Consider the following 24,588-nt stretch of genomic DNA (forward strand, 5'->3'; position numbering starts at 1 on the left):
TGATTTATGAAGCCTTTTTTTGGGCTACTCTGAATCCTCACAGCTCTTCAAGAGAGGCTGGTCTCAAGTGAACTAATTTAAATTAGATAAACTATCTAATCAATACATGAGCAGATCAATCAAAACAGAGGCTTTAAAATGAGTGGCTAGAGGGGTGTTTCTGAAGCTAATGGCTAGAAGAATATTTCTCTGAATTGAATTCACTTGTTAGCATAATAAGAGATTAAACCGTAATTAGTAGAGAGGGTTTTTGAAAAGAAGCAGTCTTGAGTCAAAACAAAACAACCCACCCCCATTAGCCAAAAAGAAAAAAAACAAAACCCCAACAAAACCCAACAAAACCCGTGACTGGCTGCAGTCGTGGAGACTTTCCAGGAAGAGGAAGTCTCTCTTTGCTCTGCAGGGTTTGAGCTGGCTTTTATCTTGCTTACGGTGCCTGTGCTTTCCTTTGCCAACTCCATTTTCAAATCCGCTTCATCTTCACAGGTTGTTGTATCGACAACAGTCAACGTGGACGGTCACGTGCTGGCTGTGTCTGACAACATGTTTGTGCACAACAATTCCAAACACGGGCGGCGGGCCCGCCGCCTAGACCCGTCAGAAGGTACGGCCCCTTCTTATCTGGACAATGGTAGGCACATGTTACATGTATTTTTTTTTTTTTTTAATTTGCAATGCTTCTTTTTCTTTGCACCATCCTTTACGTTGGTTCATGTGGGGCTGCTCTCCCGGTCTTCCCTCCCACTCCTCGCTGAGGGATGGGACGGGCGGGCTCCTTCTTCCTTCATGCTCACCTCCTCTGCCGTGGCCTTCATATTATCGGTTTGTTTCTAAGCTTTTTTTTTTTTCCTTACAGTTTTTCTAGCAGTTTTATTTCGTTGGTTTTATTTGGCTTGTTAGAAGCTCCATCTAGAAGCTCATTCCCAAATACTCGGTGCCTGCTTTCGTGGGTAGTTGTAGCCTGGTCCAGCCAGCTCAGGAGGGAGTGTGAGGATCAATTTCTGTCCTTGGATGGTGTGTACCTGCACGTGTGCGTGTGCGTGTGCGTGTGCGCGTGTGTGTGTGTGTGTGTGCATATGTGCTCCTACATGGAAGGGAGGTGAGAATGAAGCATCTTAGCAAATGCGTCCAGTTGAGGGACTGCTTGCTTTGCTTGCTAAGAGAGGGGGACTTCTGGAGGAGAAGCGGAGGGAGGATGGGGGTTCTCGCCCATCGAGCACTCAGAGATGGTAGGCCTCATGCCGAGCCTTCCTGCTTCCTGCTTCTGCACGGTCCCTAGCCCTCTGTAGAAGACCCATTTCCTCCATCAGACATCTCATAATACTTGCAAGAGTCTCAGGATCCCAACAAGAATCCTGAGAAGGCAACATGAGTTGTTGTTGTCTTTTAATGAATTGCAAACAAAACAGCATGATGAAATCCTTTAGAGTTAGAGCCCATAAAACTAAGCAGTTCTAAGACATAGCCTCTGTCTGGAGGTGGCAGATTCAAGAGCCACCCAGAAAAGCAGGCAGACACAGTCACAGGGAAATGAATGAAGCAAGCACAGATTATCCGAATGAAATACGACTCCAACATAAAAACTGGGAGACAATTTATGAATCTGCTGTGGTCCACAAAAATAAACTAATTTGTTTTTCTACATTAATGACTAAGGTATAAGAGAACAAAAATATAATAATTAAAGGTCGCCTTGAGCACCAGAGTCATTAGAGTCTGTGACGTATTGTTTATCTCCTTCCTATGCACTGAAGGTAGGTGTGTGTTTTGCTTAGCAACCATCACTAATGAGGCTCACAATTAAGAAGGTTGAATCCCCGCTCCTCAGTTCCTGCTCTCCCCAGAGAGCTAAAGCTCGCAACACGATAGGTTCAAGGAGGCCTCCTCAGCCCTCGGGTGCTAGGTTGTAGTCTGAGTCCAAAATCAGCCGCCTCTAATGAGCTATTATGATCTGAGCAAAGTACAAGTATTTATTTTTATAAGTAGCATGAAAAAAGCATTTGACTGTAAGCAGAAAACGTAGCATTTAGAAAAATAAAGGCCACTAGTGGATACCTTGGAGATAAAACCCAACTAATCAAAAGCTATTTGTGGAAGCAATCTTGTTCAGGATTGTGTTTTTTCTTCTGTTTGTTTCTCAGTATTTTATCAACATTTAAGCCAAGTGACTGGCTCCCCCATCCTATAAAGCAGTGACTGGTGTTAAAATGCACATCAGTGACTCAGAGAACTAGCATACACAGGTCTCCAGGAAAAAGGCTTGCCTCTTTAGTAGGGTTCTTTACTTGCAAGGAATAGCCAGTTCTCAAGTGTGTCCTACCAAAGATGACAGGGTTCCCTCTCTGCTGTCACTTCCTGAGAGCGCTGACACTTAGGAAGTTTAAGATCTGCTCATTTTGCCCCAAGAGCCTCCGTACCACTTTGTACTCTGTTAGCATACGTCTTAGGGGTGGGGTGCTGACTTTGAACTAGTCCTGCCTTCTTCAAGGAGCAGGCACCCCATAAACCACAGATCCGGGCTCTTGTGCAGCCTCTCCGAGCTAACGCCTCATTATCCACTCATCTAATATTCACCAGCAGTGTGTACACACTTGCTGATGGTTTCCAAGTAAACTAATCCCCCTGCTGCCGCCGTGGATGTCTGCCACGACGTCCTTTGAGCTCACAGAAAGCAAGGCAGATTATTTACAGTATTGAACACAAGTGAGGGGAAAACAGCCATCCCACCTTCCGGGGCCACACAGTAGAACTCAGGCTTTCAGGGTTGGTTGTTTTTTGTTTTTTTTTTTCCTTGTCACTTGTCCCCTCACAAATGGCTCCAACCCTGTTTAAACCTTAGGAGAGCCCTGCCCAGCGCCCGGGCCTGCAGCACAGAAGCGATTTGCATGCCAAGTGCCGTAATGCGGTTAGGTTTATGCAATAAGGACAACTGAATCCAGGCTGCGGGGCTTTAGCGAGTTAAAGGGAACAGATGGCCCTAGGAGAGGTAAAGGTATAATCCTATCAGCTGGAGTATCAGCCAGCCATCTGGACATCCCAAGCACAATTACAAGACATTTTAGCAGGCAGAACAAAGAAGTCTTCATGAGGCAAGATTAGGCCTGTTTGAGAGCCTCAATATTGTGAATGCAGAGAAAGGTGACAAATGCTGCGGTATCACTTGAGAGAGCTCGCTGATTAACAGGAGCCGCACCGGGAAGCTAGGCCCGGGTAGAGCCGTGGAGGTGGTGGGCAGACCTGGAAGAAAGACAGGGCAGAGCCAGTGCGCGGCCTAGAGAGGCTGTCCTTCCGGTTGCATCACACTCAGCCCTCACCCCGGGCTCCGTGGACGTGGTACAGGCCAGCACGGGGGCCCCTCAGGCACCGCCGAAGGTCACCCAGGGTGGCAAGAGCCGCCTCTCCAAGTGGGCCAAGGGGAGCCCCTGTGAACCCCATGGGGAGACTGCCAGCCCTGGATTCCCGAGGCCCGGCCACACCAGCAGCTCCCGCAGGGAGCAGGGTCTGTGTCCAGGGCACTTCTCACCGCAGGGCAGGGAGAGGGCACGGGGGCCCCCTCTCCCCACGGGGGTCCCACTTCTCCTCAGCCATCTTCAGCTGCTTTGCCCCGCTCCCGTCACCTGCTTGAGTGTATTGTGCACCGTCTATCATTAGATCACTAACGCTGTCTGTGTAATTCATTTTGCCATGGTTCCTATTGAACACATGTTCCTTCTCTAGATGTGCATTGAAATGTATGCAAATGCAGGCAGAAGGAAGATGGCTATCGCGCCGAGGAGGCCGGAGCAGGCCCGTGCTTTCTTTCCGCTGAGCAGCACTACAAATTCTGAGATGATGTGGCTTTCCGCTGGGGCACAGCTGCCAGATAGCAATCTCTGGTGCATGTGGTAGATCCTGTAGAGGGTTTTTTTTTTTTCCTTTCCTTTTCTCACCTCCAAAGTAAATTTGTTTACTGTAATTTTTTTTTGTGAATTATTTGCCATAATTGGCTGTGCTGATGAAGGTCACCCCCTTGGAGGAGCCTTGTCAGTCTTTAGAGAGCTGATCCTTTTCAAATGCTCTCCATGCAATTAAGAAAAGCAAATGTCATTCGGAAGCCTCAGAAATGAAAATTTGTATGAACTTATTAGCATGAAGTCAACAGCGCTAGTTAAGGGCAGGTTCCCAGTGTGTGCTCTGTGCCTCTGCTGTGGAGGGAGAGGCGCGCGGAATGAGCAAATATAACCCCCGCTAGTCCAACATTAAAGCAAACAAAGGAAGGTGGCATGTCGGCAGTGTGCTAAACAACAATAGCTAATGTTGATTAACTAGACGGCGCCGGCACAGGGCTGCCTTTGACCCGCCAGGAAAGCCATGACACTCGGGGCTTCCAGAAAACTCCCGCTCAGGAAGATAGGTGGCCAGATAGCACCCGCAGTCTACAAAGATGATGTATCTGAAGCCCGGTGAGGCAGGGCGCTCAGACAGGAGGAACAGCCTAATAAGGCCCCACGACACCCTTTGGAGGGCTCATCTCCAGCTGCAGACCTGGGCGTCAGGTGCCCGGCTAGGCCCCTCCTGGGTACCTAGCGTTCTTACTGCTTTTTTGGACAGGAGCCGCACCGGGAAGCTCTGAGGCGGTTGTGTGCCACAGACCAGCTCCAGGGTGAGAGGCTGCCCTCCTGTTGTGTCAGATCCTGCCCCAGTGAAGCTGGGAGGAAAGAGAGCTGATACCCACCCCCCCCCCCCGCCGTGTGCTAGGTTCCCCGTGGGGATCCCCTCCTGTAGGCCTCCTGGCACGGGGCGTCCTTGGGTTCCAGCATCAGCAAGGAGGCCTGCCACAGCTTAAGAGGCCGCAGGGCCATGTACCAGACAGGCCTCCACAGCCCTTCCTGAAGCCCAGGCAGGACACGCCTGTGTCACCCCAAAGCCGGAGTAGGCCTGGTGTCCTCTAGGCCCCACCCCTGGCCACGGGGCCCCCCTGCTGGTGGGAAGGTGGCCGGAGCCCTTGGCAAGCAGAAGACAGGCTGTATGCACGGTGGCCTTGTTCAAAAGGCCATCAGAGGCGGTGGCAGAGGGGCCCGGCACCGCGCCCAGGGAGGGCGGATCGAAGCCAGACCGCAGCCTTCAGGCTCAGCCTCCCCGCTCCAGGCAGCCGAGAGCGCCGTGCTGCGGGCCTCCTGCTGCTGGACTCCACTGGGGGCAGCTGGGGGCGGGGGCGCCCGTGGCTCCTTCCACCCTCACCTCCCTCTTCAGTGCTCCTTCTGCCGTGTGTGCTCTGCCCCCGGCTGCAGCACTATTGTAATAACTCATGCAAATGCGAGGGCTCCCGAGACAAAGGGAGGTCAGGCCAGAGGCTCAGGGATTCCTGTCGACAAACAATATTAGATGTAAAATGTGTACCTTTGACAAAAGTATTAATAGAGTGCTTTTGATTTTTTTTTTCCTGATGAAAAGTGAAAAGCCGTAATTGTGCGGTGACAGAGGAAAATGAAGTTTTGAACCAAAAGGCAAAAGTTCGCGGATGAAAAAACCCAACCAATTAGCTGCTTATGAGGAATCGAAATGCAAGGCACTTGCTCCTCCATCTCCTTCAACAACCTTTTGATTGACTCTGCTTAGATCTGAACCGCGGAGCAGATAAATCGACGTGCCCCATGCATGCGATGCTTAATCATTTGTAATAGTCATATTTGCCCTGACACATAATTTGCTATATCAAGCCATTTTTTTTTTCTTGCTCACTAGTACTCCATAGCCCGGCCTTTGCTTCATAAAACATGTAAGAGTTTGCGTTAAACACACCAACACGCTGACCTATGGCGTGTGGAGGCGCAGCAGTCAGTGGGACTGGGGGCAGGCCAGGTGGCCAGCCGGCCTCAGGGCGTTGGGTTCTAAGGGCTCTCCTCTCTGTCTGTCTTGTGTGAGCAGCTACTCCGTGCATCAAGGCCATCAGTCCCAGCGAAGGCTGGACCACGGGCGGCGCCACTGTGATCATCATCGGAGACAACTTCTTTGACGGCCTTCAAGTTGTGTTCGGAACCATGTTGGTGTGGAGCGAGGTAAGCCCGTGGTGTCCACTCCAGTTCGCCTCGAGCCGCCGCTTCCTCTCCAGATGGCCTCACCTCTTTTCACGGGTGGCCTGGGGTGGTGGGGGCTTCTGTGGGTGGGTACAGGGTCCCCCACCCCACCCCACAACCCTTGGGTTTACAACCGGCTGTAGGAGGTCCCCAGTATCCTGGAACAATTAGTGTGAGAATTACTAGGAGCATTTTTTAAGGAGACATATGGTGGCAATTTTCATATGCATGATGCCCTGTGGCCTTTCCTGCAAACTAAAACCCAGGATCATTTGCAGATATTTTCCTTAAAGAACCGTAGGCCCCGGGTCTCTGGGTGGGTGACAGCTAGGCGGGAACATTCCGAGACCCTGGGCCAATTTGTGCTCATTTTGGCAATTACGTCCAACGGGCAAGTGTCTGCCTCTCGGGGCGCGTGCCGCTGAGCGCCTGTTCCTGTGTGGTTTCTGTAGTTGATAACTCCCCACGCCATCCGAGTGCAGACCCCGCCCCGGCACATCCCTGGAGTCGTGGAGGTCACCCTCTCCTACAAGTCCAAGCAGTTCTGCAAAGGCGCGCCCGGGCGCTTCGTCTACACTGGTGAGTGGGGCGGTGGCGGGTGCCCCTGCCTGGTTAGCCACCGTCGGGAGGGTGACCGGGGGCCGCACAGGCCGCTGCGGGGGTCTGGATCCTGCTGGCTCCTGGCGGTGTGGATCAGGCACGCGGTTCCCATCGGCAGCGGAGGAGGGACGGGGCTGTGCAGCCCCGGTACCCGGGACCCTCTTTCTCGTTGGAGGGCCTTGGCCTTGCTGGGTGTACCGGCTAGTGTGTCGGTGGGAGTTGTAACAGTAACATCCGCTGCTTCCATCAGAACAGCCCCACTGTGCCTAGTCACGCGTGGGGGCTTCTGCCCCAGACGGCACACCTGTTCACGTCCCTGAGCCGAGGCTAGGATCACGGCCTGTCACACCTAGCGAGCAAGAGGTCTCTGACGTGAGCCAAGACTCCGCTCTAACCCAGGGTCTTGAGCCCTGTAGGGTCCTGCGGCTCTGAGAGGGTCACGTTCCTGGAGGGTGCAGGACGCTGAGGTCAGCAGCCAAGGTGGCCCCTGGCCTCCCGTGCTGGTCACTCACTGGGATTGTACGCAGTGCTTTGCCCTCACGTGCGTAACTAGCAGGATTTGCTTGGGAGTGCTGTTGAGAAATGCCACAAATAAGCTTCACCTCGAGGCGTGTGTGCGTTTGGGCTTCCAGTCCTCGCCAGCTTGCTGAACTGTAATCTTCGAGGAACATTTATGATGCTAGAAATCACCTGTTGAGACCCCGTGGAGACGGGAGGGACCGGTGCGTCTGTGTTTGTGGCCTTGAGGAGCCCGAGAGGTTTGTGGGTGAACCGTGTCTATGTTGGGAACCCAGACTTGGGCGGGGGGCGGGTCTCCTTCCTGCTCCGTCACTACCCCGGGCCTGGTCTCCTGCTGGGTGCCATGCTCTCCTTTGTCCAGCAGGCGGGTAGCACTGAGGATGGCCAGGCCCTTTCTGCTTTGCGTAGGAGGTCGTGGACATTCCCAGCCCTTTCCCTCCTCAGGAAGGGCTGGAGGAACACCTCGGCCAGTCCCTGGGCTTTTCCAGGCACGTGCCTGGGTTGCATGCCTAGAGGCACCTGGCACCCCCAGATGGCCGAGCACCCCAGCCAAGCTGGGCTCACCCACACAGAACCAGGAGTCCAAAACACAAGGACTATGGGGGATGTCGGTGGAGAGCTGATGGGACCTCACGTCCTTTGTTGCCTACTTCAGAAGCCCAGACACCCTGGAGCCCCTTGCAAGATGCAGAGGTTGACAGAATGTGGTTCCTTCACAGAGTTTGAAGCCCCTAGTTATTGAGAAATAAAGACATGTCCTAGAAGACCGTACATGCTTTTAAACACTCAAGCACAGAGGGTCCCAGACTCAAGATGTGTCGACTTCAGATTTTTCGGCTTCATGATGGCAGAAGCAGGCCCATATCATTGTTCTGTGTTTCAAATTCAGTACAGTGTTCAGTGAGTCATGCAAACGGTTGAACATTTGTTTTGAGTGGTTTTACCCTGCTGTGGGCTGCTAGAGGTATTTGGAGCACACTCGAGGTAGGCCAGGCTAAGCGATGCTGTTCGGTGGCTTAGGTGCACTGACTTCCTCTTCAGGTTTTTTTGGCCTACAGTGGGCTTGTGGAGAGCATCTCTTCACTCCAACAAGCCAGCGCTGTTGTTGTGCAGAAAGGTCAACGCTTAGACGCCAGGTCCCTGGGAAAGGCGGGAAGGCAGAGGTCTGCGTGGGCCCCGGGCCTCACCGGCCTCCTCGTCACAGGACCGTTTCCACGAATGATCTGCACGTGCCCGGTGCGTCTCCTCACCACACCTCACAGTAACTTGGTGTTGGGATGACGAGTCTGAGGCGCTGGCCGTGAACTCCAGGCTTTCGCTGCGGCAGGCACCATGCTAGCCCTGGTCAGCATCGGACCAGCCTCGGACCTCTGGGTGCTGGCTGTGGGACCTGGAAAGGTCCCTCTCAGATTCCCCCTGCCTCCCTTTCTCCTCTTCTCTGCATGGGGTTTTGGTGAGGGACAGAGTGACTTCCGCACAGTGCTCGACACATCTCAGACCCTCAGGAAACAGCTCCCCTGCCTGTGGGAAGTTCCCGACCTTGCGCTTCTGCTGAGGCCCATAGAGACCCTGCCCAGATCCTGAGTTCCTCAGAGCTTGGAAGCCATGCTTGCTGGCACCTGTGTTGTGGCAGGGCCGGCGCAGGGTGGAATCCCGGGTGAGCTCTGCCGTTCCCGTGGTCACACGTGGCTGGGGCACCGCAGTGAGCCGGTGTCCACGGCTCCCGGCCGCTCCCACCCTGGGCCTGTGTGCGACTGTCCGGAGATCTTCAGGGGAAGCTCGGAGTGGATTCTGAGTCCACAGCTTTGCATTTGGGAGGTTGTTCTGGGGAAGTCTGCACAGCTGTGGGGTGGCTGGGAGTGGAGACCTTTGTTTTAGAAGAAATAGGAGAGCAGAGCGGTCCGGCACCTCTTTTGTCCTTTGCCTGCCATCCGCTGAGGGTTCTGCATTACTTCCCCCCGCCCCCCCCCCCCCCCCCCGCCCCTGGCAAACAAGGGCCCTGGGCTGAACACTTGTAAACAATTGCAGGTGTGCAGGAGAAGAGAGGAGCTGGACTGGGGGAAATGGCCCCAGCTCCCACCCCTGCTGTGCTGGGTAGCTGGGAGGGGCAGTGCTCGTGGCTGCCCATTGCCCTCCCTGGCCGGGGCGTCCTGTCCCGGGAGTGCAGGGTCCATCACCTCCTCTGAGCTGGTTCCAGCCACATCAGCCTGTCCACGGGCCCCCTTTGCATTTCTGCATGGCCTGGCTGTCAGGGCCGTCCTCAGGCTGGCTGGACCTCTCGGGCCACGTGACCCGGGTCCCAGCGGGCTGCCCAGGGCCCAGGGATTTCCTCCACCCACAGTTCCGCCCGTGCGTGGGCATTTCCATAAGACCAGGCAGCAGCTGAGCTTTCTCTAGCTGGAGGTTAATTTATCGCCTCCCCCACACCATGATCCTGCGCAGGAATCTACATTTCAAACGCGGGTTCCGAGCGCTTAGGGAGCAGAGGAAAGGTGGGGTCATAACCTGTCTGGCCTGGAAGCTTCTGTCTGATTTGTATTGCCCCCAAATTGATGGGGACAATGAGGTAATCAGCAGGAACTGCACTCCCTGCTGAAAACCGAGCCAGGCCCCCTGGATGTCAGGACATGGGCGTCGTCCCCAAGGTGCCTGGTTCCTATCAGTGTCCCCAGACCCCGGAGGCTACTGGACACCCTCACATTTAACCTCCCCTGCATGAGGCCAGCGGGGGGGGGGGGACAGCCAGGCCACAGGATAATGAACCTCCACTCAGAGGAGAGGGGCCTCTCAAGGCCTGCCAGAGGCTGGGAGGCTCTGCCAGGCTTCCGAAGGAATTGTTTACAGTGACTGGAGAAACACCAGACCCTACTAGTCAACTCAGAGTGGTCGTGCTCACCCTCTCCCTCCCAGAAGGGGAAGGCAGGCCAAGCCCCATCCACCAGCCCCTACTGCTCCCCACCGCACTCTGCTCACAATTACCTCGGGAGGCTGTGGCAGCTCAGTTGATTAGCACGGTGAATTAAAAGAATGAGTCACAAATGACACGTCCAGCTCTTCCGCACTAGTCCTTTGCATTCCCAGCGTGCCTCACCCCTGTTGTAGGAAGGTCAAAAATTAGACAGAGAGCACAATTTTCAAGCAGCTAGCACTTAGGAGCAGAATTAACAATCACTGTGTATGTAATTGCCAGTTAATAGTAAATTGCCTTCTAGACTGTAAAATGCAGTATAAACTGGTGGGCACCTAAAATTAAATTAATGAGATATTTGCCGCATTTAAAAGTGAATAGTGCAAATTAATAAGTGAATGCTCGTTTCAATATTTGTCTAATAGTGTGCCATTTGCCTGTTTAATAATAATTAAAATAGTGCTAGAATACCTTACCTGAGAAGAAACTCACAGTGTGGGCAAATTGAGCCGTTTTGCCTTCATAATTTCACTAGTAGAAACACATCAAATGGTTAAGAGTAATAAAAGAAATTATTTTTTAATTAGAATAGTAGCATTATGGCGTGACTTGATGAAGACAGATTGGAATTTGTATGCTTCTAATTGAAATTATGTTCTTGTGAAAACTACTTTTGCAGACACGTTTTCAAGTGTGAAGCCGTAGGCCCAGGCATGTGTATTCCTGTTTTCTTCACATAGTCACTTGGCAGAATGGTTTCCTGTTAAACAGAATCATGGCGGCCCCTGGTGGGGTCCCCACCGCACCCGGGACCAGGCTGGGGGAGGCGGGGCTGCGGCTGCCGTCTTCCCGCCCGGGCACTTGACTGGCCCCCTTCATCGAGCGATTTCCTTTGCTCAATTAAAGACATTATCACACCTTACGGGGAGGCAACGTGTGGCCTGGCCCGCACACTGAGCCCGCCACTCGACAGGAGGCTGGCAGGCGGGCGGCACTGGACACGTCTGCGGTGGACGTAGCGCGTGTACCTGGACCAGCCCCAGGTCTGCACTGGGTGTGCCGGAGGAGCGTTACACGATTGTTCTCCGCACCACAGTGCGCATTCACTGTCCAGACGGCAACGCCTACTGACCAGCAGTCCTAGGGAGTCGGTGTTCCTTCTGATACAGTATTTATGCTTCTCTTGTTATTCTCCTTTTTTTTTTTAAATGAAAGATTGTGCCTTAGAGTTGGGTCGCGTAGGGGGCTCCAGCTCTGTTCAGCATCGTTTCTGCACTTTGGCGCCCCCCCCCCCCCCCCCCCCCGCGTTTCTGGAGTGTGGAAGGATTGCTTGCGCGTTTGGAGCTGTGTCCGCACCGTGGAGTCGATAACTGCCCTTCGACCACAGCCAGCTCCTGCCTGCTCTCTCCCAGGCTGGTGCATCGCAAATAAATCACTCCTATCCACAGAGCAAATGATTCTTAATTGCCACCCACAAATCATACCATCTTTTTCACTCTGCTCAACCAAATGCTAATGCCTTCCTTAAATGTAAACCACCTGATTATTTCAGTTAAATGTTTAGCCACAAATGTGGACGCAGCCAGAAGGACATTCTATCATGATGTGTCCTAGAGCTTAGCAAGGCAGTGTCCATCCAGAGCAGCCAGGGAGGCAAGAGGTAGCCAGCTGCCCACCCTCCTTTCTGGCTTACTGTGGGCATGGCTGCATCCAGAGTGGTTTCATGGGTCTATAGTCGTTTAGTTCTCAGGTGTCGGGGGAAGTGTGGGTCCCAGCACCACCCCCAGTGGATGCATAGTTCTGGACCTGTGGGCTTCCATGTTAAGTTATACGCGCCTTGGCTGATGGAGTTGGGGCTATCCTGTCTGCACAGGCCATCTTGAGGCCTGCTGAGAATTGGACCGTACCCAGCCAGCCAGTGCACGATTCAGACAGCACAATCTCTCCTTGCAACTGGCTTCCCCTTTGCTTTTGGTCATTTTGTCTAAGTATGGGTGGCAGATGAGGATTCTCTCCCATCGACTGGGTAGTGTGTATTCCTACCTTAGCTTCCTTATTGGGGGTGGGGGGGAAGGGCTGAGGCAGAGCCATTGTTGGGGTGCTCAGGACGCTAGAGGCAGAGCCTCAAATCAGAGAGCACAGATCCCCACCTGCCATCCTCTCCTGGTGCGGTAGAGCAGCAAGCCGGACCATAATGAGTTACCCCATGTGAAGTGGGTGCTGGAGGTATAATTCCATAACGTAGCCCTTTAACGAAGGGCACGTGAGGCTTCCCGGTCCCCGCGGTTCCCTCTCTCCTGTCTCGAAGGAGGTCAGGAGAATGAGACACACCGTTTGTGCCATGGCACAAGTAGACTATTTGTCCTAATCAGTGACACCCATTTACTAGAATTGCTTAAAATGAACTATACCTCATACAGAAATCGCACATTTAGAGAGTTCCATTCATCATGTGAAAATCGAGGGCCAGTAAACTTTTCTGCCCCTCTGGTGGGATCATAGGCATGCATCAAAATGTTAAAAATGATTGGTGAGAGGGAGCTGTCACCCATTTATCAAGGAAAAGAACATTATTTGCTAATTTCCCAAGCAGGCTGGTGACAGGGTGCTTCGTCTTTACACCCACAGTGACCAGCATGGCCTTTCTGTTATTAGTACAAGTCAAGCGCTTTTGGGCTGTTGCTAACAAGACACATTTGTCTGTCACGGAGGGGGCCTTGCTTGTTTTCCAAGGGGCTGTGACCAAGTCTGCTCCCTGCACCCCGATTGGCTGTATGTATGGGGGCCCGCACGAACCCAGGAGGGGAGATGGACTGATAAATCACAGCGTTTCCACGTCAAGGTGAAGGTATTGACTCTCCAGGATGGCCTGACAAGACGTAGTCACGAGGAGACGGCCATTCGTCTTCCCCAAAGGAGAAAAGGGTCATCCGGTTCCCCTTAGCAAGGGCGAGATGTGCAGGGGGTGGCTTGCCTGGCTCGCTTCCCGTAAGGCTCCCTCCGGAGGCAGGGTCCCCGCTTCCCACCCACCCTCCCAGGGGACGTGTCTGGGGCTCTGTGGAGAGCTGTCAGGGGTCACGTGGGGGGTCGTGAGCTCTGGTTGGGGAAGATGTGCTTGGGGGGACTCTGTGGCAGGACTCGGGGGGGCCTTAGGCGCAGCGGCATGAATACACGGCCATGGGAGTGCACCGCAGAGTGAAGGTGACCACCGCAAGAGTAGAGCAGAGCGAAGCCGCTGGGCCCAAGGTGAACCTCTGGTGAAGACCGAGGAGGCGGCAGAGCAGGCCTCTGGGTGAAAGGAGACTGGGGGTTCTGCTACCGCAGAGGGGCTGACAGCGGGGCGCCTCCACCCGTCTGTACTCGCGAGGCCGCGTGCGGCCACACGCCGTGGCCCCTCTCCACGCCAGGCCTTTGGTTCTGGTAGGCCTCGGCGCGGCTGTAGGCCGGTAGCCTTGGATGGAGGGAGTGCCTTCAGGAGACGGTGACCTGACCGCCCAGTGATTTGTTGCAGAACATGCAACTTGGTTTTCTTTGGATGGTTTTGGAAGAAGGCAACAGGCTTGGTGATGTCAGCTTTCCCTGCACTCAGAAACGAACTCATTTTCTGGTGCTCGGGCGAAGCCGCGGAGCCTGGTGCCCGTCCTGTCTTAGGACAGAGGCATTGGTTGGTCAGTGGACTCGTCTCTGTGGAGCAGAGGGTTGAACTCAGGGCCCGTGCTTTCTAGACAGGCTCTCCGTCCCTCGACCTCCCCCTCCAGCGTTTGGCTTTGACTTGGTTTTTCAGCTAGGGTCTTCTGGAGTGGATCACAGTCATGTGCCCACGCCCGGCTTGTTTTTGAGAGACACTTTTGGCAACATCTTTGTTGGGCCCAGCCTTGTCTCTGCCTCCTGGGCGGCTGGGCTTACAGCTGTGTACCACCGGGTCGGGGACCTTTCTTAAAGGGTCCGCGCGCCCCTGCTCACCTCTCCTCTCCCCCGCCGGTCCCCACTCTCCACTCCTGCGGTGTCTGTCTCAGTCCTCCGCACACGGAAGTCCTGTCGCCGGTGCGGGGAGCCTGGGGGGCCTCCGGCTCGCCCTCCACGGGCGGCAGCACCCGAGGGTCAGAGCGTGTGTGGAGTGGGCAGGGGTTCTGCCCAGCCTGTCTCCGTCTTTTAACCTCGCTCATCCTTGGTGTCTCCTCTCCTGCTTGCAAGGGGTCCCGATGCCCCAAGACCCAGATGGAACTTCTTACCGATTCATCCGCCACAACGAGTGGTCACACGGTAGTAATTACTTAAATTTAAAAAAAAATTGTGCCAATCCTGGGGCTTGAACTTAGGGCCTGGGCACTGTTCCCGGGCTTTTTAAAACTCAAGGCTAATGCTCGACCACTCGAGCCATAGCTCTGCTTCTGACTTTTTTTTTGGTGCCTAATTGGAGATAGAGTCACGTTTTCCTGCCCAGTCTGGCTTCAAACCACAATCTTAAGATCTCAGTGTCCTGAGTAGCTAGGATTACAGAGGGGAGTTACTGGCACCTGGCTTTTTTTTTTATTATTATTAAACTTAAAAAAAAATTAAGCAGTTGTACAAAGAGGTAACAATTCCATAGTTCAGGTTACGAGTATAATGTGCCTTGATCCGTGTCACATCTTAAATCGCTTTCCCTCACCCCCAGTCCCTCCCCTCAAGTACATTGTACGTAACGACAGCATCTTCTCGCCTTCCTCTGGTCATTGCTTTTGTTCCTATCCCAACACGGACATGAGAACTGGGCCTTTCAGCACGGAGCTTCTCAAGGGGTGCCACGCCAAGGGCGGGGCAGGGCTCCCACACTTGCCCGTGGCATGACAAGTGGCACGCTGGCCCCTTTGACGTACGTGGCTAAGAAGTGTCCCCGGCCAAACACTACACGTTTCCCTCCTTCAGGTAGGTGGGAGTGGCCTTTCTGTTAATAACCGAGTGCTCCCGGGAGGAGGGGCACCGTGGGCGGCTCGCGGTGCTCCCTGCCCTCAGGCAGCTGCGCGGGGGGGGGGGGGGGGGCGGGGGGGGCACCTTCCCCGCTGGCAGCCCAAGGGCTGGCCCTGGACACCGCCTGGTTGTCGTCTGCCGACTCTGTGTGGCTCCGAGTAGCCTGCCGCGCCTCGCCCTCCGCGCTGTGTCTCCAGACGTCTGTGCGCTCGGAGAGCAGCCGGGCCGAGGGCTGCGCACGGTGGGCAGACGGGGCAGTTTACGTCCAGGTGGTTTGGCATTTTCTCATGGCGTCTAGGGTTACTTTTGCTCGATGTCGGCCTGGGTCTGGCCGCGCTGGGCGCCGCCGGCAGCCGTTCGGGGGGCGAAGGACACCGCCCCGTTCTTGTAGGGGTCCCGGGGAGGCGCGCAGTGTCCGTGTCCACTTGGCGGGGGGCTCATGGCCGCGGGAAGCGGCTCTGGCTGCATCCCGGCGGCTCTGTGCCTGCTGTTGGCACAACGCTTGGCGCCCGCGTGAGGTGAAAGATGCCCTGCGGTCCCGACTCCAGGTTGTGGGGATGCAACAGGATGCAGAACGCAAGTCAGTACTGGAAAAGGTGCTAGGTCCTGGGTGAGCAGGACAGGCGAGGTGCGGGGCGTGTTGCCGAGCGTTCCCAGACCCAGGGAAGGGATGACTTCTATGTGGGCTGGTGGCGGGGGGGGGCGGCGGGGGGGAAGGCGGGGAGGCCAGGTACCTGTGGGGGTGGGGCCCCCAGGCGCGGCGGCGGCTCTGTGCGAGCAGGGCTGATTTCTCTGAGACATCACCAGCCTGCGCTCAAGGCCGGTGCGTCTAAGCAGCGCGGTGCTTGTTAGTCTTGGCTGCGTCTTTTAGACTTTACTTCTGAAAGTCCCTTTCCTTCTGTGTGCAGCCTGTAAAACCAGGAGTCGAAATACCTTTCCAGACACTGGAAAGGGCGAGTGTGTCTCCTAACCCAGCTGCTGGGTAACCATCACCCAGAGTCGCCACGGTCGGCACACACAATGAACTCCGTGCCCACTCTCCATTCCCGCCCTTTCACCCCCCGCCCCCCACCCCCGGCTGGCTCTCCCAGTGTGGCTGAGGGCAGGTGCAAAGGGCACACTCCCAGCCAGCAGCCCATACCTGGTTCCGAAATGAGCTTGCCAGCCCACCGCCCATCTCGCTGACATTCCCTGTCCGCAGAGGCGACGGCGCGGCCCTGGTGGCTGGTGCGCTTTCACAGGCAGCGGCCTGTGCGGGCAGGAGGGCACCGTCCAGACCCCCTCCCGCTGACCTCTGCATGGACGGTTTCCGTGGACGTAGACCGCCCTACGGTGCCACCGTGTGCTCCCCCGTGGCTCGCGGAGCCCCTCCCTCCCCAGGAAGTGTCCAGGAGGACCAGGGACGCGGCGAAGAGGATCATCCCCCGGGGTGGCCCGTGCCGTTCCCGTCGTGCTCAGGGTGGTTCTTGGGCGCGGGCACCAGTCTCTCCACCTAGAGCGTGGGTTCAAATATCAGCACAGCAGGGGAGTGGGGGGCAGGGGGTAGGGGGTAGCAGGGCCGTGGTGGGCCTCGGGGCCTCTGCTCCGTGGGCGTGCGTGCTGGGTGCTCACGGACGGACGGGCAAGGGGGTGAGGCTGGAGGGCGGGCGCCAAGGCCCGGTTTCCCTCACCGTTGGCTGGGCGCGACTATGAAAGCTGGGACCCAGTGTCCCCTCGGAGGCCGGTGAACGGGAGCGTCGGGACGCGGTCCAGTAGTCGTCAGCAAGGGTATCATTTTGGTCACGAGGAGGGTGAGCCGCCCCCCTCTCTGCCATGGGCGTCACATCCCGGTGCCGCCGCGCACTGGCCGGCGGCGGGGAATAGACGCGCGTCCCTGCGCAAGCGGCCCGGTTGAGCTGCCCGCGTGACAGTCACAGCCATCTTGCCCATACGAGCGCGGAGGCTCCGGATTCCAGTTAGAAGTCAGGCGTGGCGCTCTTCCCACCTGGAGAAGACTCCTGGACGGACGCTAGGACAGACGCTAGCCCGCAGCGGGCGGGAATTCCAGAGGAACGGGCGTGAGACAGAGGCCCGTGGGCGGATCTGCGCGCCAGCCCTGCTCGTGTTGGGGCCCCCAGGCCTCCAAGCAGCCGGTAGGCCAGAAACGCCCACGTTCCTTCTGCGAGAGCGAACCCCGGTGGCGGCTTGGCGCAGGAGAGCGGCCTCCAGTCTGTCCCCCTGGGGTCCTGGGCCAGGCCGGGCGCCGGGCTCCTGAAGGCCGGCGCGGGTGAGCGATACCGAGGACACGTGGCCTTTGTGCTTCTCGTGCACGCCACAACGCCGGGCTCACCCTGCCGGGTCTGTGATTGAAATTCATTGCCAAATTTATTGAGAAATTAATGAGAAAAGCTGCAAAGTATTGACTTTGAGAGGAAAACACAACTCATCTTGAATGAGGAGGAAAATGCAGCAATAATTTAGCCACTATTGATTTGGCCCTGTCCATGTATTGATCTTCATTTTACAATATTAATTTGCACCAGCAATCGGCTGCAAAGGGAACCAATTTCATTTCGTGGCCGCATTAATGTGTAAAGCATTAGGTGCTCTTAAGAAGAGAGGGGGGCGATCGCACGTTGGCCAGGCAGGTAGAATTTTTCTCCCTATTTTTTACTTGTTACTGAAATAGACTAAAAATTAATTTTTTGTTGGACAAAATATGAAAGCAAAAGCCCATCTAAAATGTGGCCCTCCTCCTCCTCTCCTCTGGCCAGCCGCGTTTCATCTGCACGGGGGCCGCCAGCCGCCTGGAACTCCACCACCTCTATCACCATGCCCGGATCAGTTCAAAGTTCATGAAATTTCTATGAGCATTGATCTCGCCCCATTGATTTTTTTTTTTTTTTTGCAGCAGATCTTTGAAATTTTAATTTCCCGAGCATCTGAATTTCTTATAGATGAAATGCACTTGGAGAGACAGTTGATGATAAAGTGGGGAACTTAGCATCATTTTAAAGCCGAAAAAAGGGAGAGAAAACAGGCATTTGCAGACTTTGTGTAATGTTTTTGAGGCGGAAGGATGAAGGTGCTCTGGTGGGGGGGGGCAGTATTCAAGGGGGAGCTAAATATCAATTTTGTCTTTTGAGGCCACACATTTTTAATGCAACTTTTTATACAGTCATTTTGGAGAGAAAAGCTATCTGGAGAAACAGCAGGCAGAGACGCATTCTTCACCACGCAATCATTTGCTCACAGCAGTCTTTATCACCTGGTCAAGTTCACCTAGTTACTTATCAGTGGGACATTTAATAACCTCGAGGTGATATAATTGCTATTGGCATTTTCCCCCCTGGATTCAGCTGGTTAATGTGTAAACTACTTGTCAGCAAATAGCACTTTGTCACTGAAATCACCAACACCCTCTAGAGGAATGTCTTTGTATTGAGCAATTTAATTTTACTTTATTTAATTTTTACACATTACAACCTGTGTTCATTCAGGCTCACTGACGGCTCACAGTCTGCTGGGGCAGGGTCTGGGTATCCCTGTTAGTAAAACATACTATATCTTATTTAACAAACCCATTGCCTTCATTGAAGCACATTCTTGTCCCTTGGAAAAGGAACTACAGATGTTCTTATTATGTAGTTATGTTGCTAATGTGAAAAACGGCCTCATTATGAGAATCTGTTTGTAGCAAGAAAATTACTGCATTATGACAAATGCCTGATTGGGAAGTTACAGGAAGATGATCATTATTGAAATGAAACTGGAGCTCACGTAATAGCTGCAGCCAGCAGCTGGAATGAGGCAAATGAATGTCTTCCTGTTGTTGTTGTTGGAGTCAGGTTTTGCAGGCAGGAGGAGAATTTGTGCCGCACTGAAAACGTCTCCCGTCTCTGTGTTGTGGTCTTGGGCTTCAGTAATCCGGAGGCCCTGATGGCACTGTTTTAAAAACACGACTGTGCCACAAGAGCAAGCACCCCAGCGATCCTGGGAGAGAGGCGGTGCACCCTCCCTGCCCGGGTAGGGGTGGTCACCGAGGCTCTTCCTTCCCCAGCTGCAGGCAGGGCTGGGCCCCCTGGGCCCCCTGGGGCCCCGGGGAGTGGGTTTCCCATGGCTGGTGAGCGCCCATAACCGAGCTCTGAGCACGTAGCAGCAGCTTCTCAGTGAGTGCTGAGCTTAGTGAGTGAGCGCCTCGGCTGTTTCCCTTCTTTGGGAATTGTCCCGTCGCTGGCCTACTCTCCACCCCTGAAATGTTCCCTCTGTGTTAACTCAGTGGTCCTGAACACGCCTCCTCGCTTAATTGAGTGAGGTTCACACCTTAATGGACTTGTTGTTCAAGCCTGATAAGACAGCCGTTTACATTTTGGGGTATAGAAGAGCGGCACAGAACTCCAGGCAGGGCCAGACGACAAAGACAGTTCAGCTATCAATAGGAGAACTTCCAACTACAGATGTCACCAGAAAGAAATCCCCACTGGCTGGTGCCCACTGGCACGTTTCTAATTGTGGCAGGCCGGCGGGAGCCGCTCCGGCCCCAGCTGCCGCTCCGAGCACAGCGCCATTTTCCGCTGCCACATTAGCTCTGGCAATCCCAACTTGAGCCGACATCACAGACCGTTAAAATTTTATCAATTGCAGTGTGATTAATCCCCCAGTACGCGGGCATGACTTAAATATTTAGAATGCTTCTTCTGTTATGACTTTAATGCATGTAAAGTAACGAGATTAACTCCAGTACACTCAAATATATTTAAATATGAATCCTTCCCGAGCTGCAGGCTATCCGGCATGTAGACCCGTGGAGTCTTATGTGGTCGTGTCAGACTCCATTTGTAGGACCCACGCTGGATACTGCCCTGCCTATGATAGCCGGCTATCTGGCCCTTCACAGGCTGCCTGACTGCTTGCTTCATTTGGCCTGGAATGTGATTCCCAGCCATTCGAGCTTCTGATTCATTCAGGTTTTATTGCTGTGTAATTTTCTTATTCTAAAATAAAAGCTTTCCAACAAAAATTACTATGCATTAGGCCGCAGTAGTCTACTCAAATGGATATTAATACAGTTTATCTCTAAAAGGACGAATAATGTATTTGAAACAGATAAAAGGCCCTCCACTAAATGAGGAATGTTAATATCTTATGGCACGGTTAATAAAGAGATATTTCACAGGGGAGATTTGTTTTATGACTTTTGATACAACAGCCTTGTAATCTGACATATCTTAAACGATATAATTTCACACATACATTCATCTCTTACACACAACCACCCATCTTCGCAAAATTTGAATTCAAGACAAATAATGGGTGCTAATTACTTCTGTGGGGTGTGTGCGCGCGTGCGTGTGCGCGTGTGTGTGTTTATTATAAAGCTTTTCCTCCCAGATGCAGACGTGAAAATTCCATGTGGAAAGTTAGAGCTTGCAAAACAATTTTGAGGAAAATATATTATTTTTTCCCCTTCAGCAGAAAATAACATTTGTTTTTGTTGTGTTTAAGGCAGAGTTTAAATTAATTTAACCCAGTGACACATGTTTGGAGACTAAGCATGCTGCTAAATAATTCCTTGGAATAAATTGCTCGGGAACCAAGTACATTAATTTACGGCTCTCCTGATGCTGACAGATGTGTGTGTGGGGGGGGGGGGAGGGCCAACAAATATTAACATAAAACAAATTTGCTTTATTCTTCTTCATATTTCTTCTTCATCCTCGACTTGAGCTCACCCAAGGCTCCTTCTCTAATTATCCACGAGGTCAGTAAGCAAAATTGGGAAGAAGCTGAGAGATCAATACAAATTATCCATGAGCAAACCAGTGCTGACAGTTTGAATTGCAGCATATGTTTACCCAAAATCAGGCAATTTATCTTAATATCAGCAAAGTAATGCAGTGCAGGTGAAAGGTCAGGCAATCTCTCCCCCTCATAATTACCCAGTTCTAAAACAGGAAAGTGGTATTGATTGGCCTGGCTCGGGGCTCTGTGACTGGACGGGCCAGCGCCTGGGCCTGGCTCGGCTGGGCTCCCAGCCGTAACCACCACACGCCGAGGGTTCACGAGATGTGTGGGCGGGCCCCGCGCCTGCTCTGCCAGCCGCAGAACTGGCCCGCGAGGCCTCGGCCGCCCTGGCTCCCCCAAGCGCAGGGCGAGGGTGGGCTCTGTGTGGTTCGGAGGGCGTGGACCGGACGGGCCCCCGTGGCCGCCTCTCGCCAGGGCGAGGCAGCCTGCGCCTCGGGTGACCCCACTGGCAGGGAGTGAGCAGAGCCGCGCGTGGCTGCGAGCACACGCAGCCGTGGCGCTGCCACTGAGCCGGGGTCAGGGCTTCATCGCGCTCCCGGGTCGCCAGGCCCCTGGGTGGGAGGCGCGCCCAGCCTGGCGGGGACCCGTCCTGGCACCCCTGTACTTGGAATGACAGTGTGCCGTGCTCATCTGTCAGGGCTCGTGGGCTGAGTGGAAAGGTGAAAGGTGCCCTTGTGTTTATGCTGCGTTAAGATATTTGTGGTCATAGAAGAAGAATATCAATTCAACTGAAACATTGGAGAATGTCTCAGCCAGGGTGAGTGTGTGGTTATTACAACTCATAAAGCTTCTGAAAGCTTGCATTAAAGCGTCTATCACCTGTCAGGGGCATTTGCATGAAATCAATAACGGCCGCCCATCTATCTTTTCTGATCACCTTTCATCAGGCCGATTCATTAAGTCAAACAGTCATGGTGATTAGCTGGGAGAGAGGAGAAAGCTGGCATGTTCAGAATGCACCGTGGCCCACCTTTTTTGTTCTCTGATCAAGAAACGCGGCACTTTGTCCAACCTTCCTTCCTTCCTTTCTTCCTTTCTTTCTTCCTTTTTGGAGCAAGTTGCTTGGGGAGGCTGGAGAAGCCGTCCATCCGCCCAGATGCCCAAATTGCACTCTTGCCTGACACCCTTGCCCAGGCCCAGGCGGAGACATGACAAATTGTCCCCCAAGTCAACGCTGACAGCTTCTGATGATTAATGGTCTGATTATGAAGTGGTTTTACACATATAGAATTTACATCACAGAGAGTTAGAAATTTTGCAATGTCACATACGCTGAGGCATTTTGAAGAGCTTTGCTATTTGCAAAGGAAAAAAGAGGGCAAAATCCCAGCAAAAGCCATGTCATGTAAAATCAATACATCGGATCAATGCTTTATTAACAAGAAAATGTCTTACTTCACATTCCTGTGCGGACCTTTGTCTCCGAGATGTATGATGGAATGTCAAATCATATTGTGGTCCTCAACTTTCGGGCGCGTTATTGAGTGTGCGCGTGAGCTGTCCCACATTGCTTACGAGAGGCGCCAACAGCCCGGCACTCGAGGACAACGGTGACCAATTATTGTGGAGAACACTTCCGAAGGCAGACCCGCTCACCGTCCTCTTAGGGAGTCCTAGCCTTTGTCTTCCCCCGCGCTCTGCAGACCTGCTGAGTTGGGTGGTGTTAATCATCAAATTACTAATGAGTGATGGCCCAAATTGCGGGCGGAGTAATGAATAGATGGCGGCAGGTCTTATTAGTCTCCGAAAACCTCCTGATTTATGTCGCGCCATGCACCGTGGAGTTACTCCGTGGAAAGCGATACCTACATCAAGAAGTAATGTACTCTAATAAGTATTTTCATCTTAACTCCCGTCCCCGGGCCTCCGGGCTCAGTTTTTGTTGGAGTCGGGCAGAGCCATAATAAAGCCCGATGGCTTCTTATAAAGCTTGTTAAACACAGTGTGTGCAGTCGGATGGAGTCCTGGCCGTGATTCATGCACTGTACACAGCGCGTGTGCCTCTGATTTATGGCCACGCACAGTTCATAGTCAAAATTACAATTTGAGGGATAAAAAGATTAATTACTATTTGTGGCCGGCAATTTCGTGGGGCTGGTGGATTGCAGCTGTAGAGCGGCCGTGCTCTACATCAGTTTGTAGTCAGCCATTCACAGATTATTAAAGCTTTGCAAGAATAAGTGTTCTTCCTGCCTGGTCTGTGCTCAGGCAATATGCTAGACACAAAAGGACCACAGGGATAAATCTGAGGCTAGCAATAGCCAGACATATGTCATAATCGCCAGCTTCCCATAAATCCCTGGCCCGTGCGGAAGGCCCAGTGTGAGGCAGACGCCGGGTCCCCGCGGTGGTGATTGCTAGAGATGGCCCCAAGACCTGCCACTTGGTGACTGCTCCGCCATCTTTACGATATATTGAGCCACCCTTTGACTTTGTTCCCGTCTAATTATAGATTAGAAATAATCATTGCTTTTGTGTGCAAAAGGAAGAGGGCAGGCTAGCCCCTACGACAGAGCCCGTGTCCGGGGGTGCTTCGTTGGCCTTGGGAGGGAAAGCCACACACGCGTGTGGAAGCGTGCATGACGGATGGCGCGACAGCGATTAACCCGCTCTCTGTTTCTGTGTCCCGTTGCAGCCCTTAATGAACCGACCATAGACTACGGCTTCCAGAGGTTGCAGAAGGTGATCCCCAGACATCCAGGTGATCCTGAAAGGTTACCCAAGGTCAGTAGAAGAACACGCGGAGCCCAGTACCAGTGGGGCCACTGCCAGGCTGGTTCTGGTGTCTGGGGGTGGGCAGGGCGGGTAGAGGGTGCCCACGGCTACACCGACTGGTACGAGGGGCTGGGGGGGGACGACCCAGCCTGGGCCCGGCCGCCGTAAAGGACGGTAGAAGGCCAGGGCCAGAGGGGCACGGGCTCTCGTTTCCCATCGCTTCTCTGAAGGACCTTCTCTTTAAAAGAAGAAAGAATGGCTTTTCTGATAACAAATATTTTGGATTCTGCGAGGGGGACATAAACTTCCGTGTAATGAAATAGTTCAATTAAACATTTTCCACTCCAGTAGCCCGTGCTGATTTCCATCTAAGCAGCCCCAGTCTGATCTGTGATTACTTGACTCTTGTTTTCCTTTCATTTTCTAAAGCTCGATTCAGTTTAATCTTTTGTTTACAAAGCTTTTGTTATAAGTCCCTGACTTAGCAGGCTAACAAATGAAGTCCACATATTAATATCTAGGGGACTTTTCATTTAAATTCAGCAAAGACAAAAGCTGCCCCGGTTGTTTATGCACGCGCCACGTATCACAGAAATTCCATTTTGATGTATAACATTAAAGATAAGTCAAGCTTATAATTTTTCTTCCCCTTTGATATAATTTTGTCTCTGTCTCTCTTTGGAAGCCCTCTCTGATTTCCAAGTCAGAGTTGAAAACGCAAAATGAAAAATTAAGTCATAACACTATGACTGATTATTTTACATTCCAGTCCCTGTGTAGACCTGAGTCTTGACCACCTCTGAGTTTTATTAACACAATAAAACCTTTTAGACACTACCTTTTTATGCTCAGCATGAACATAAGCAATATCATTAGGCTCCTTTTTAATTTGTGAGTGTGCTAGCGAGCGGTGTCAGCTAGTCGCTGTGAGAGCCCTCGCAGCCAGCAGAGGACGGTTTTCAAATGCAGAGCAGATCATGGATGGTTTTTGTTCCTGAGGGTGAGTCTAGCAGAAGCCGTGTTCTCTAGGAAGATGCCAGGCCTTATTACCCAGAG

The 24,588-nt window shown here is 53.2% G+C and overlaps 1 protein-coding gene across 8 annotated transcripts in view; it reads left to right on the plus strand.

The window, feature by feature from the left end:
• Positions 1-24,588, plus strand: part of Ebf3 (EBF transcription factor 3) — a 113,791-nt gene that overhangs the window by 79,434 nt on the left and 9,769 nt on the right. For 4 of the 8 annotated variants that reach the window (XM_048338021.1, XM_048338023.1, XM_048338024.1 and 1 more), the window contains exons 8-11: positions 487-631; positions 5,908-6,038; positions 6,509-6,635; positions 23,453-23,541. In XM_048338021.1, coding sequence (XP_048193978.1) covers positions 487-631; positions 5,908-6,038; positions 6,509-6,635; positions 23,453-23,541 — 492 coding nt within the window. The remainder of the gene's footprint in view (positions 1-486; positions 632-5,907; positions 6,039-6,508; positions 6,636-23,452; positions 23,542-24,588) is intronic. The other 4 variants (XM_048338022.1, XM_048338025.1, XM_048338026.1 and 1 more) reach the window with 1 other exon arrangement.

Source organism: Perognathus longimembris, chromosome 2 (assembly GCF_023159225.1).
Source record: "Perognathus longimembris pacificus isolate PPM17 chromosome 2, ASM2315922v1, whole genome shotgun sequence".
Taxonomy (NCBI): domain Eukaryota; kingdom Metazoa; phylum Chordata; class Mammalia; order Rodentia; family Heteromyidae; genus Perognathus; species Perognathus longimembris.